The sequence below is a fragment of the Arachis hypogaea genome, chromosome 3, assembly GCF_003086295.3.
Source record: "Arachis hypogaea cultivar Tifrunner chromosome 3, arahy.Tifrunner.gnm2.J5K5, whole genome shotgun sequence".
NCBI classification, from domain to species: Eukaryota; Viridiplantae; Streptophyta; class Magnoliopsida; order Fabales; family Fabaceae; genus Arachis; species Arachis hypogaea.
The window spans coordinates 132181797-132196866 of NC_092038.1; the positions used below are offsets into that span (position 1 = coordinate 132181797).

General features: G+C 32.3%; 3 protein-coding genes across 4 annotated transcripts; 1 reads left to right on the forward strand and 2 right to left on the reverse strand.

Moving 5' to 3' along the window:
- The first annotated feature begins 2944 nt into the window (after positions 1-2944).
- Positions 2945-5296, forward strand: LOC112791731 (nicotinamidase 1). 2 transcript variants are annotated; one of them, XM_025834668.2, is made up of 5 exons: positions 2945-3233; positions 3428-3611; positions 3843-3976; positions 4342-4527; positions 4974-5296. In XM_025834668.2, exons 1-5 carry the CDS (start codon positions 3093-3095, stop codon positions 5049-5051), a joined length of 723 nt encoding a protein of 240 aa, XP_025690453.1. In that variant the 5' UTR covers positions 2945-3092; the 3' UTR covers positions 5052-5296. The 2 variants fall into 2 exon arrangements, with proteins under 2 accessions (XP_025690453.1, XP_072089657.1); XM_072233556.1 differs by having other exon boundaries at positions 5009-5296.
- Positions 5297-6880: 1584 nt separating this feature from the next.
- LOC112782913 (kinase-interacting protein 1-like) lies at positions 6881-10233 on the reverse strand. Its single transcript, XM_029297477.2, has 2 exons — positions 10008-10233; positions 6881-9502 (listed from the first exon to the last, which is right to left on the reverse strand). Exons 1-2 carry the CDS (start codon positions 10099-10101, stop codon positions 7014-7016), a joined length of 2583 nt encoding a protein of 860 aa, XP_029153310.2. The 5' UTR covers positions 10102-10233; the 3' UTR covers positions 6881-7013.
- A 1694-nt stretch (positions 10234-11927) lies between these two features.
- On the reverse strand, positions 11928-14064 carry LOC112791732 (uncharacterized). The gene is made up of 2 exons (XM_025834669.3): positions 12737-14064; positions 11928-12213 (listed from the first exon to the last, which is right to left on the reverse strand). Exons 1-2 carry the CDS (start codon positions 13206-13208, stop codon positions 12158-12160), a joined length of 528 nt encoding a protein of 175 aa, XP_025690454.1. The 5' UTR covers positions 13209-14064; the 3' UTR covers positions 11928-12157.
- Positions 14065-15070: the final 1006 nt, after the last annotated feature.

Sequence of the window (15070 nt, forward strand, 5' to 3'; positions counted from 1 at the left end):
TATCTTCTAAGTAATTTTGCAGCATTATGTGTTTTTTCTTTTTCTTTATTTGATTTTTTTGTTTTTATTCTTGTCAAGAGAGTAAAATAAGAGAAAACTTGAGAAGATAAAACAAGAAGGAAAAGATGAATAAGAACAAAGAAGAACAAGATGATAATGATGATGAAAAAGAAAAAGAAGAAATAGTAGAAGATGAGGAAGAGAGAATAAGAAGAATTTTGAATTATGCAGAACTTATCAATACACATACACCGAAAATTCTTAAACAATACACATAAATATCTTAGTTTTACACTGAAATTTGCTGTAAATACACAAAAATATTTTCTTTAATGCAGAACTCCTACATTACATTTAATTCAAACCATCAATGATGAACAACGATTTTCACAAACAAAAACATTATTTAGCTACAGAATCATAAAGTACTAACGAAAACATTAACTAGAATCGAACCACACCTCAACCACTTGATTGGATTCAAAACAATAATCCATTTCGCTTTGGTTCAATTAACAATTTGAACTTGAATAATTCATTATTTTTAACAATGAGATAACTTGGAAGAAGAAGAAGAAACACATAATGCTGTCAAATTACTTGGAAGAAGATGAATCCATATTCATTAACTAAAAGAAAGAAAAAAATAAGAAAAAAAAAGAAGAAGAAAAGATGCATTGAAAAAAATATTTTTGTGTATTTGTAGCAAAATTTCCATGTAAGAATTCTGAATCCGAATTGTTATTGTGATGAATCTGTTCCATTCTCGTTTCGGTGTATTTTAAAAGTATTTCGGTGTATTTTGGTTCTAATAAGTTCTACATAATTCAAAACTAGTCTTCTTCCCCCTCCTCATCTTCTGCAGCTGCTTCTTCTTCATCTTCTTATTTCATATTCTTATAATTCTTTTTGGGAGAAAAAAACAAACAAAAAAAATTACAAAATGTTACAAAATCAATAGAAAGAGAAGAAAAAAAAATATAGCAACAATAATAGTAATAAACAGAAGGGATAAGTATGATTTTGGTCCCTAACGTAGAGGCCGAAAATCGATTTCGTTCCCGATCTTTTTTTTTTTACTCTAAAATGGTCCCCAAAGTTTTAGTCTGTTTTAAAATCGTCCACCAAAATACCCTTCTCCCTTCACCCTAAAATCAACCAAAATCAACCACCACCAGAACAGAAGCCTACGCACAACCAAAACCACCACCACCACCACCAGTATCATCATGGTCATCATCATCTTCATCAGAACTTTCTCCAAAATCAACCAAAATCAACCAGAAGTCTAAACTGAACAAGAACCCACCACCACCACCACCATTATCATCATGGTCATCATCATCATCATCGTCAGAAAATTCAAGCAACATGCACTTTGAACAATAATCAACAAATTCAACAACAATAATATTCCAAATTCAAATTTCAACAATAATAATATTCCACAACAAATTTCACAAAAAAAATTTAAGAATTTCACAAAAAATCCAGTTCACAGAAGAAGCTGGTGGTGGTGCAGTGGTGCGGTGCAGTACGGCAGGACGGCGAAGAAGAATAAGAAGTTGTTGGTGGTGCGGTGCGGTGCGGCAGAACGGCAGGGCGGCAGTGCGGCAGCGCGGTAGTACGGCGATATGGCGGTCCCCCTTCTCTCCCCCCTCCTCCCCACCCTTTTTCTCGCGCCCCTTTTTCTCTCTCCCCACCCCCCACTTCTGTATCCTTTCTTTCTTCTTTTTTTTATTTTATATTTATTTTATTTTATAATTTTTTAATGAGGGGTAATTTAGTAATAAAAAAATAAAATTGGTAAAAAAGACGATTTTAAAATAAACTGAAATTTTTGGGACCATTTTATAGCGAAAAAAAGGCCGGAGAGAAAATAAATTTTCAGCCTCTACGTTGGGGACCAAAATCATACTTATCCCTAAACAGAACGACGATGGGATGAAATATGAGAAGAAAAAAAAAGGAGAAACACAAAAAAAAAAGGAAGAAGAAGGAAGATGAGGAAGAAGAACACGAGATACAAATATTAGAGGAGGAACGCATACATTTTATAAGTGGATTATGTTAGATTAGGGTTAACTTGTTGTATGTCAAAAATACTTGTGTGTAACGGAACTGCGGATTTATATACAGGTAAAATTAGGTGTAATGAACATTAAACACACAATTTTTTTTTTGTAAAAATTTAAAATTACTAAATTAATTATTTAAATTATTAATTAAGTATGCTTGTTTTTTTATAAAATTAAACTAAAATAAAAATAAAATTTAAAAAAAATTCATATATGACAATTTTATAAACCACTAGGTAAATTCATAAATCCTAAGTTAATTTTGTTCGTTTCTCAAATTTTTTTTTACCTAGAAATCGTAAGTTTTTTTTCCTTCTTCCATGGTTGCAATTCTATTTTATTATGTATGAAATATGAAATGATTAAATTTTATATTTATTTAAAAAAATAAAAAAGTATAGATAGATAATGAAAATATTAAACAATGTGAATAATGGAATATTAAATGTTCAATTCAATAGTTATGCAGATAATTATGTTCATTATTTTTAATTAGATGGTTATTTATTTTATTTGATTTACTCATGTACAGTTAATAATAACTGGATATTCAATTCACTAGGTATGCATGAAGATGATTATCTTAATATTAAGGTTTAAGAGGTAATTTGGGATGGAATATTTTTTTATTTTATTGAGTCAATTTCAGAACCCATTATTCATATTATTTATAAAAGTTATTGTTTACCTAGTAAAATTATAAAAAAAAAATTGGTTTTTATATGGCAGATAGAGTATGGTTGAGAATTTTAGAGTGAGAATAGAATTAGGTTTGAGAGATTTTCATCTGACCGATAGAATAGGGTTGAATTTAAAAAAAAAATTAATTCACAAGTCAAATTAGGATAGAATCCAAATTCTATTATAATGTATCCATTATCAACCCTAAATAATTAAAAAAAATAAAATGATTATTCTCCTTGAAATATTGAATAAGAGGGAACAGAAATTTCAGTCCAGGCCAAGGTTTCATTCATTGATTTTAGTTATCCCTGCCTCCAAACACAAACAACAATGGTTTCTCAGACGGTTGACCTCTTGAGGGAGGAGCTCCCCGTCGAACAACAACCTCTGCACTTGTCCTCTGACATCAAAACAGGTCTTGTGCTCGTCGACCTTGTCAATGGCTTCTGCACCGTTGGATCTGGCAATTTGGTACTTTCGTTTTCTCTCTCTTCTTCCTTGAAGCTTGGAACACCATATGTTTGTGATTTTGATCCACTCTTTCTTTTGTCTTTTTCCTTGGCCTTTTGTTCTTGTCTCATTTTCTTATGTTGTTGCTGTGTTTTTTTTTATCTTATGGGTTTGTCTTTATGTAAAAGAATCCTTTTTTCAATCTTGTCGTGTAGGCCCCAAGGCAACCGGATAAACAGATTTCTGGGATGGTGGATGCAACGGTGAGGCTTTCAAAAGTTTTTGCTCAGAAGAATTGGCCCATTTTGGCTTTCCTTGATAACCATCACCCGGACATTCCTGAGCCTCCCTATCCTCCTCACTGTATTGCGGGAACACATGAAGCAAATTTGGTTCCTGGTTAGTTGTTTGCTTTAGTTTTATAATGTGATTTTCTCTTGTTGCTACTTTGCTATTATTGCTCATGTTGTTAATGCAGTAATCGCATTAGTACCAATAAGCGGTTAGTTATGTTATGTGCACATATAGTGTGTATGTACACATAACATGTTTATGGTTTGAATCCATAAAATTATTATTTGGTGTTGAAGACACATGCTGACTCGTTTGGCTGATGAACCAAATGCAAAGAACTCCTGTGGTTGGAAAATGAACCAAATGCAACACTCAGGCGCAAAGATTGCATTGATGGATTCGTTGGCTCAATTGAGAAAGATGGCTCTAATGTCTTCGTTGATTGGGTGAAAAATAATCAGATAAAACAAGTAAGTATTTCCTAGAGTTTGAATTTGATTCTATCCTTTTTCAGGAAATTTTCTTACAGTAGAAGTAAGCAAGCAAGTGCCATGATATATCTACCAGAAAAATAATTGCCACCGTGTTTCACTAAGTTTAAGTTGCTATAGGAACTTCTAGTAGTTTTAAAACTGGTAACATCATGTAGTCATTCGCATGGAAATTATTTCATGCCCAATAGTATCTTCACCAAACCTATCTAGTATCTACCTTATCGAACACTCATGGTTGCCGAGTCATTTCTCGAACCCACAATTCTTTTCCCTGGATATTACTTTCATCAATCTTGAGGTTTTTGCTGAATCTATGAAGCTATGGCTTTTTCATGTAATAGGTCTTGGTTGTTGGGATATGCACGGATATATGCGTGATGGATTTTGTCAGTTCAGCTTTAGCTGCAAGGAACAGGGGTTTACTTCCTCCTCTGGAGAATGTGATTGTGTATTCCAAAGCTTGTGCAACTTATGATATTCCATTACATGTAGCCAAAACTAACAAGGATGTTATATCCCATCCACAGGTATTTTATCCAGGCTTGCTTTGTTGCATATAGACAACTTCAAACATGCAAATCTAGGTTGCTTCTGGAATTCTGGATTACTTTCATAGTTTAATGCATTACGATGAGTCTACTAACCTAAAATGTGGCTATAGACGTCTAAGGCTGAAAGGATACTATTTCAGTTTGCACTTTCAATTGATAGATGACATCTATCTATTGTATACACCTATGGGTAAAAAAGGGAGGATAAACAATGCTTATTCTCTAGTTTACATGAAATGGAACAGAGACAGTGAATAATATTTGGCAGTGTATACATGGTTATCGACAATCAAGTTGCATTAAATATGATTAATTTGGTCTTGCAAAAAGTTTAGAAGATTGAAAGTGACACACTATTGTTATTACTTAAAAACGTTTCTGTAAAAGTTTCCCCCCCCCCCCCCCCCCCTTTGATGTTGCAGGAGCTGATGCATCACATTGGCCTTTACATATCCAGGGGAAGAGGAGCCAAGATAGCATCAGAGGTCTTATTTGATTAACCGAAAGAGCATTAACTAAGTTTTAGTGTGTTAACGCTGTTATTATAGTTTTAAAAGTGTTGGACGAATGTTATTGTTCTGGACTTGTTTTCTTCTTGTCCTTGACATAAACTTATTTGTACAAATCAGTCCTGGTTAACAATAGTATTTTTTAGAAGTGTGGACCACCAGGATACTAATCTCGGATGTGAAACGGTTTAATTTAGTGTGCAGAAATTGGGTCCTCTAGTTTTTGGAGTACAAAATCGGACTTTTAAATTTTTTGAAATCGAACCCTTTGATTTCTATTTAAAAAATTAAAAAATTGAGGAACACAAATTGGATTCTTTAATTTTGGTATCTTCTACAATTTTAAAAAAATACTAAAAACTATAATGTTAAGATATATTACTCATCTTATTCCAAAGAACAAAAAAATTAGCCTCTTTTCATCATGTAGCTTATTAATGATTATCTTATCCTATTATGCGTCTAATCTTTTAAAGGTCCCTTTTGGTTCTGAAGTTATTTTTTCTTTAATTATTTGTAAATAATGAAAACAACAATTAAAGATGTAAATTTGTACAATTCTAATATAAAAAATTTATGTTTTATTTTTAAATAAACAAGTTCAAATTCCTGAATAATAAACTATAAATCTATAATCCATTTCAAATTAAATTTTAGATGAATAATTATATGAAATTATATACAATAAAATATTTTTAATATAAAACATTTTAAATTTATTATTAGTTTACGTATTATCTAATCAATCTCTAAATAATATTAAAATATAATATATAGTATAATTAATTTACATTTTGCACATGACACAAGTCTCACTCTAATTTGGTATAATACTGTAATTTTCAAAATTAACTTGCAAACTCCTTAAAAAGTTATTTAAAGTAAGAAGTTAAAAAAAAGAGTAATGTTACACATCATAACTGATTTTTGTTATATTAAATAGACCAATTTGATTGGACTAATTAACAAAAAGACTTAGATGTATAGTATTATTTAAAAAACAATAACTTTTCCTCTTCTCAAAGCTATCATATCATTGTCATATCATTGCAAATTTAAAATAAATATTTTTATGATTAAAAAAAATCACAAAATAATTTATTTATAAACTATTTTTAATATAAACTCTTATCTAGAATTTAACTAAGTCGTTTATCCAAAATTCCAAACAGACTCTATCTTTATCCATAATGCTTAGCTTGCAACGAGCAACTAGTCTAAAATTACACATAAAGTTCGCCTATGAAAATTTCTACCATTTTTATCCTCCAAACAAACATTGCTGAAGGTTACATGCTGGATTGATTCCACTTCTGATACTGCATAGTGCATACTTCTTCAGCTTTATCAACTAACTAACAATATCCATTGTGCCATTGTCCTTCTTTGAATAACCAAATAATAAAAGCCAAGTCTAATAGAGTTTCTCAAGAAACAAACATAATGATGCTGATGCATAAATAATTTTTTAGAGATTTCAATTTTTAAAGATGCACCAAACCAGTGGAGGACTCAGAAATATTGGCACACATATCCGCTGTTTCTGTCTCATTTCTGCTCAGTCTTTACAAGTGGTTTAGTGTTAATATGTCACGAACATCACGTACGTTTAAGATTCATCTGCAAGGTTGATTCCATGATATGTGAACATTCAAGTGAAGGAAACTTTTTCTTTTGAGGAAAATGAGAATTTGTTTACTTCACTTTCAATGAGGATGTCATAGTAGTACCATTGCACATAGCATTTTGGTGTTTAAAAGACATGCAGAAAATGTAATAGTTGAATATGTCAGAGATAAAGCACAGAATAAACAAGCACAAAATGAATATCTTCCTTTCAAGTGGAAAAGGCACTCTAATATCTCAACTCAGCTATCTAATGAAACCAGTCAAAGAATAATAAAAGAAAAGCCGAAAAGTAAAACAAAAGCAGTACAAAAATTGTACACATGGCTACTTATCTTTTGAACCACGGTGTTTTTTATGCATTCCAGGGGTCATTTTTGAGAAGATGTTTTTATTTTGTTTCTTTGGTTTGACGCCAAAGATAAATGACTTGAGAGGAATCCGGTTATGAGACTCGGAAGATTTAATTGGCTGGTTTTTATTGTGAGTTGATAGCCCAAATTTCTCAACCATCTTTAGAAGAACCTTCTCAACATCAATCTGGAGAGTTGTTATGATATCAAGACCTGTTTGGAGTCCATCAGAAATCTTGTTATTCCCTTGTTTCATGTTTAATAATTCGCCTTGAAACTTGGCTGCTTGATAGCTTGTGAACGTGATTTCATCATCTTCAGCACTGGATTTCAAGGCTGTTAGTATTTCTTCCTGCATATCACACAAGGACCTGAATCTCTGATCAAGTTCTTCTTTCAGCCCTACAATGCTTTCCATCCACGCTTGCATTTCGATTCGGATGGCTGCAAGGTGTTTGTAAAGTGGCCGTACATCTGATCTCAAAGAGTATCTTGTGCTGCTACTTCCCTCTGAAGATTTCCATTTTTCCTCAAGTTTTCTTTCCTCAATCAGCAAGTCTTTGACCTGGGTTTGATATCTCTGTATCTCAGTGATAGTAGCAGTGAATCTCATCCAGAAATCTAAATTCTCCTCCAGAAGTTCATCAATGCTCATTCGGAACTTCTCTTCAATGGCTGATATAGGCTCAGGCTCTTCCATATTTAACATTTCCTCAATGGGATAACCCCTTGAAAGGGTGGGTTCTCTTTGTAAAATCTCCTCAATGGCTTGAATCTCTGCTGTCTGCTCTGGAGGTAAATCTTTCATAGCCTCGCTTCCCTTTAGGCTTTTCTGCAGGAGACTTAGTTTCTGACGCAGGAGTCTAATCTCTTCATCTTTCATGGCATTTGCACCCCTCAGTTCTTTAAGCTGCAAAGATGAATCAAAGAGAGCATCTTGAGTTTTCTTCTCTAACTCAGCAAGCTGGTTCTTCACCTCTTTGTAATTCCTAAGAGCATTGGTATACTCCGTCAGCAAAACCTTTTCTCTGCCTTCCAATCCCCTTGTGAACAACTGCTGCCAATCTGGGCTATCTCCTAGTGCTTGTGTCGAAGCAGTCTTCGAGTCTAATGGAGATTCCCTCTCTGCCGGGGTTGCCTCTTCTTGTGCTGACATATTCTTAGCCTCAACCTCCTCCTCCTCCTCATCAGACTTCACATTCTGTACTTTCTCCGACAGAGTGTCAAGGTTACATTGTGCTTCCGTGAAATGAGTTTCAAGGTTGCTATTCTGGTCTTCAACCACTCTGTTTAGATTCTGTACTCCATGCAGCTTTTCTTCCATTTCTCTCAGTTGCTCATTCAACTTAATCTTGTCATTCATCATAGTTTCCTTATCACATTCAAGAACTTTAATAAGAGCATTAAGTTCATCAGTTTGTGCTTTCCATCTCGCTACAAGAGCTGACTGTGAGGAAACAGCGGATTCTAAGCTGACCACTTTGTTGACCAGCTCATCAATCTTCTCTGCCATTTCAGTCACAGTGAGAGTTGTATGAGAGCCAGCCTCAAAGTGTTCTTTAATCTTCTCCTGTAGTAACTGCACCTCCTGTTGATGCTGACTTATTTTATCAGCATCTTCTTCCAACTCCTTTGTTTCTGCATCATCTTTTGCATCCTCTGGATTGTCATGTAACTCATTCACCAGAGACATCAACTTCCCCCGGGTTTCCTTGACCCTTTTGGACTCAACCCTGGTTTCATCTTGAGATTCTGCCTGTTTTTGTTGCAAGTGAGCCAATGTCTCTTGGCAGGATTTAAGAGCAGCTTCTGCCATCAAACGGCGAGCTTCCTCGTCCTCAATAGCAACACCTTGGCCGCCAAGCTCATCTTGAAACTGAGAAACTTTCTCCTGAAGCTTCTTGATCTGCTCATCAGTGTCCTTGTACCTAGCAACGGAATTATCATAAGAGCTTTTCAGAAACTCTTTAACAGTTTGTAATGCCAGAATCTGTTTCTGGAGCTTGTCAACCTGCTCAATTAACTCGTCTTTGGTCAAACCAGATTTCTTAGGAGGAAGAGTGAATTTAACTTTTGTGGCTGGCTTCTTAGTAGGATTGAGCTTCTTTGTTGCCGTCTTTAAGAGATTCTTCAACTCTTTTGTTGGAGGCATTGGAATATTCCCCTGCATGAAGCCTTCAGGTGGGGTCTTCTTATTGGGTCTTGGTGATCCACCATCATCTTCATCTTCATCAATGTATGTGACTTTATCCGGACAGTTAGCAGCTATGGTGTTGTTGGCATTTTGCAAATCTCTTGATAAGTGATCGTACCGATCAGCCAAAGATCGGTAGGCACGAAAACATTCTTCCACAAAGTTGATCAGCTCCGGTCTCCTTTTGTAGTACATTTCTGCTCTCTTTCCGAACGAGTCTCCCTCTTCCTGTAACAGCTTCAGAACAGCTTGCACTTTTTCCTCCATATCTGCACTTTTTCTTATATCTTTTAGCTTCACATAAAACCTATCATGTTCCGCTCAACCTTATAATATATATATACCATTTTATTTGCACACAAATCAAACTTAATTTGGTTATATTGGCTGCGTTTGTTTTTTTTAGAGAAAAACAAGACAGTGACACAAAATCGTATTTGACAAAAGAGATATGGACAGAAAGGACACAAAAACACTAACAAATGACACAATTTATTTTTCATTTTTTTTTCATTATTTTTGTTAATTTTTTATAATTATATTTTTATTATTATATTTTTCGTCTCAATTTTTTTGAATAAAAAAAGATAATAAATTAGATTTTTATAATTTGTTATAATTTATTATGATACAAAACACAAAATCTTGTGTCTGTCTTATCCTGTTCTCAAAGACGACGACGACGACAACAACAACAACAATAATAATAATAATAATAATAATAATAATAATAATAAGATAGTATTGAAATGAAAGCAGGAAAATAAAAGTGACCTTGGAGGTTCTGTTCCACCCATTTGGATTGCTTTGTTCTGATGTGACTGGCCCACCACCATGTATAAGCATTGCTTGCAGCTCTTTGCAACATATTGGTCTGTTACTTGGTGTTCTTTTCTTGTGTAAAAATGAGAATCAAGAACATGCAAACGTCACTCCATGTGTCTAGAGAGGAAACAGAGGACATTTGAGTTTCTTCACAAGAGAAAATGAAAGATTGGTTTCAGCATAGAGGAAGAGAGAAAGTGTGATGAGTAAGTTGTAGTAATGAGAACATGGAAGAGAGTGATCCTCGCCCGAACTTGATGTCCCAACCTTCCTCCTTTGACTGCAAAACATAGACTAAATCATCCATCCACATCGCAACTCATGCCACTTCTCCATCCTCACTTCTTTTGCCAATTCAAAACATCAACTCATCATTATTCTAAAAATATAAATATTCTATATACTTATTCTTTGCTAATTTATATATATGTTCAATAATTAATACTTTGGTTTCAGACAAATCTATAAGTTACTCCGTTTCTTCATACACATTTTTATTAATATTCTCTAATAAAATAAAAGGACAAATTAATCGTTAATATTTTCTAAAATAACTAATTAGTCTTGAATTTTTTTTAAGAAGAATATGATTGAGAGATTAAATTATCTGAAATTTTTAAAAATAAAAAAATTATTTATCTTCTTTATTATGGACAAATTTTTGTTTCAGATCAAATAATTTATCTTTTTTTTTTTCGTGAATAAAGGAACACACTCTTGATTTTATTTAGTTAACTTTTTAATAAAGTTAACCGAAATTATCCAAATCATCAAATTTTGGTTTGATAGTTAATCATTAAAAAAATTACATACGCATAGTAAAATTTTAATATAATAACATAGTTAATTGTTAAAATAACCAAACCTTGATTTTATGGTTGATATTTGTATGGCATCCTTTTTTTTGTATTTTAAGATAATTCTACTCTATGATATTCCGAAGGGCGAGATATATTTTAATTTCTTGATTATTTATTCATGGTTGAAGAGATTTTGAATTTTTGTTGGATGATAAAGGGCAGAGTCTTATATTAGGAACATTGAGTTGAGAGGTGAATATAATTTAAAGCGAGGTTAAGAACGAACATATTAGTCAATAGTTTAAGTTAATATATTATTTTTATTCTATTAAAAATTAGAATCTATAATTTAATTTGTAATGTTTAGAGTTAGTCAAGTGTTGATTAAAATAATAAAAAAAATATCTTTTGTTTGATAACTTTAAAAAACAACCTATACCAGAAAATAAGAAATGTTATAACACAAATCATTGAGGGGTTTGAAATACCCTATTTCTTGCATGACACCCCATCCAGTTCCAAATTACTTAACTCATTCTCCTTGTAAAGCCTTGTGCTTAAAGAAAGTGTCATTTTCTCATCTCATCTAAAAGAAAAGTGTTTCTTCTATGGAAGTGTATAGATAATACATTTACCAAGAATGTGACAGAATGCCAAAGAATCAAACTACTCTAAGACACTTATGGAGATATAACAATAGTACCTAATGAACTTTCAGTTACAAATCATTTTCAGCCGGCAAATTGCCACCATTCTACATGTGATAGCCTTTGGTTTCACTTCAGCTTCATGTGCTCCACTACATCCATAGGCCATTATTTTGGTACAAAGAGTTTTAAATGATTGCATTGGACTGAAAAGAGAAATGAATGGCAAACTAAGCCATCAACGTTAAAGAACAAAATATATTTTGCACTTCACTAATTATAATCTCATAATTTATGTACTTTTTTTGCTATTTGATTCATTCGGCTAATCCATCCAAATAGAAAAGGCCGTGTTGTTGGCTTCTTTGAGTTGCAACCGTAGAAATCTACTCATAACACAGAAGCATATAAAGAAAAAAAAGTTTACCAATACAATAATATTGAATTAATGATATAAATTTTTTTAATCATATTTTTGCTACCTTTTTATATTCATCTGTACATATAAATAAGACAATAGAAAACGGTATCTACAATGAAGGGACTAGGCAATAGGCATTCAAGCGTCTCTAGCACTTTTTTATTGTAGTCTTCATTATCTTTCTAGCTACCAATAGGGTTGAGAATCATAGAAGATGAGGTTGGTTTCTTCCTACGCTTCAAAATTCTGAAGACAAGCCAGCCATTGTTCCATGTAATTCTTCCCAGCTGCATATTTTCATAACTGTGTAAGCGACTAAATAAAGGAAAAATGCTCAAAATGATAAGAGTAAGAAGAACCGAAATCAATAGAGGTTTGAACTTACAAAGAGATGTCTAACCCAAAATCAATGGCTTAAAAAGAAAATCATATATATTCAAAACAGTTATAGGAAAAATTACCAAAGGAATGACTTTGACTTTGTGCACTTGGATTTGGCAAAACATAAGCCTCTAAACCCTTTCACTTGTATAACTAATTCCCAAGAATCAATATAACAGAAAATAACAAATCCAATTTTACAAAAGGGCCAAAAATATAAAAAAAAAAGGCAACATTCCTATAACTTTTGTGAAAATGGTACAAATTTCTTCATATAATCAATGAACAACAAGGCCAAACCAACCCCAGATACTAGAAAGATTACTCTCAACATAAAAACAAGCTCCCTTTAACAAAATTAGTAAAATTAATAAAACCAAAAGTATATGGGAAGAAATTAAAAAATGCAAAGCAAAAAAAAGAACTTACTTGAAGAAAACTCATAAGGGAGGTTCTGGATGGCACTCAAGAGCACGTTGTTTGAAGCTTCTTCCACCTCCTTGCAGCCATGTCTATAGCAAGGAACCAGGACTGCAAAACTATCATCGTCATCATCATCAACATCACTACTCTGAAAATCAGAACCAAGTGGCTCCAACCACCCAATGGACCAATCAGAATCATAATCATAATCAGAGTCAGAACCATCAGATGGAACCAACACAATATCCTCGTACTCATCCCTATCAACCCTCCTCCTCCTCTCTTCCCTTCTTTGCCATTTCCTTCTAACCCCCCTCTGAGCTGTTGGTGGGGCCATCTTTGTCTCCCTCACCAAAGGGAACTTCACCATCTCAGAAGAAGATATTGGTGAATTCACAGTGGTGCTATTATTACAAACTGGCTCCTTCTCCTTCCCACTCCACAAGGGCCATGAGAAACGGGTCAACGACAAAGCCATGATTTTTCAAACTCCAAATAGCAGCAATTCAAATCTGAAGCTAAGCTCTCTTTTCAAGCCAATATGTGAAAGAATGAAGGAAAAAGCCGCAAACTTTGAGGTCAACAAAAAATGGTTCCTTTTCAGTTGCAGCAGTTACTACTATATATTAGGAAATGATCAATATAACAAGAACAAAAATGGGGGCATGAATGAATCTAACCCAGCTGAGAACAAGCTCATTTCATATGAATAAAGCAATAACTTTGAAGAACAGCTTCTGTAAAAAATTTTGCAAGGTCCTTCTTTTTCTCCCTCAATTATCAAAACCAGTTCAGCAAGTTAATCAATTATACTTGATGGTCCATTTAACAAAACCGAGACACAACGGGGGAAAAACAAAGCCTTCAACTTTTTGAAGAATTTGCTAAACCAATTAAAAAAAAAAAGTGTATCTTCAGAGTTTAAAGATAGCAGAAAGCTAACTATCAGAATTTTCTAATACAAAAATTTTCATCATCTTCTTTGTTTATTGTGAAAACAAGATGATAAACAATAAACCAAAAGGAAGAGCTGAATCAAAGGCAATGGAGGAACAAGGTTTCTTTTTTTTTTTTCACTCACACAGCAGAGTTTTTCTTTTCCTTTTTCTTTTTTTGTTTTCTTAATTTATTGGGAGAAAGAAAGAGAGAAATTGTGGTGATAAATTGATAATGTTGAGAGTGACTCGGTGAGTTGGGAACCTTAACTCGGTAACTCAGTGTGACTCCATGGAGCAAAAAGGTCTCCCCAAAACCCTTGGGTTACGCTGAAGAAACAATTGAGACAAGAAGCTTTCTTTTCAAGTCATAGAAGATTAGAAGAAGATATTTATTTCTTTATTTCTTTTTTGTTTTTTGTTTTTTATTTTCTTGTCTTGTCATATCTGACGGTTGAGATTTCGTCGTTAATTGTGATCTTACGCGGGGAGCAGCAGGGTCTTACTGCAAACCCTCATTCAATTTCCGATGGCCCAATAGCGTGGTGAATTTGAGGCCCCGTTTTCCGACACGTGTAAACGAGTCAGCCTCTGTCTTGTTCACTTTTTAGTTTTCTTTTCTACCTTTTTTTTAATTTATTATTTTTTAAGATTCTTTATAATTTAATTTTAATATATTTTATTAGATAAAAATTGTAATTTGTTTTATTAAAATAATAATGTAATTAATAAACCAATTCTAATTATAACGAATTAAATATAATATCTGTTGCTCAATAAAACATAAAATGAATAAAATTCTAAATAATAAAATAAAAATATATCGCTTTTTATAAAAGATAGAAAAATAAAAGTTATATTAAAAAAAAATACATGATAAAAGAAGTAAGAACATTTGAATAATAATTTTTTTCTGTGTCGTCAATAAAAAAGTAAAACGGTAGAATAAAGGAGAGAAAAAACAGCCAAGAATAAAATTTATTGAAAAATTGTAAAATAGCTTAATGGATTAAAGTGTGTTGTACCTATAACACAAGAGTTATTACTTATTAGGACTGTATTTATTTCTAAAAATAGAATAAGATAATATATTGAGATAGTGATATAAATTTTTGTATTTTTATATTTTGGTTAATGATAAATTAAAATGAATTATAAAAATTTAATTTTTTTCTATTTTTTTATTAAAAAATTTAAAAATATATATAATAATAAAAAATATTTATAAAAAATTAAAAAAATAAAAAATAAATTATGTTTTTGTATCTTTTTTATTATGATAAATATAAAATACATTAATTTAATATTTCTAAACAAAATACTTTTATCTATATCTTATTTATTAAATATAATTTTATATTTCTATATTCTTATTTTAGTATTTTATTTCTATAAATAAACGGAG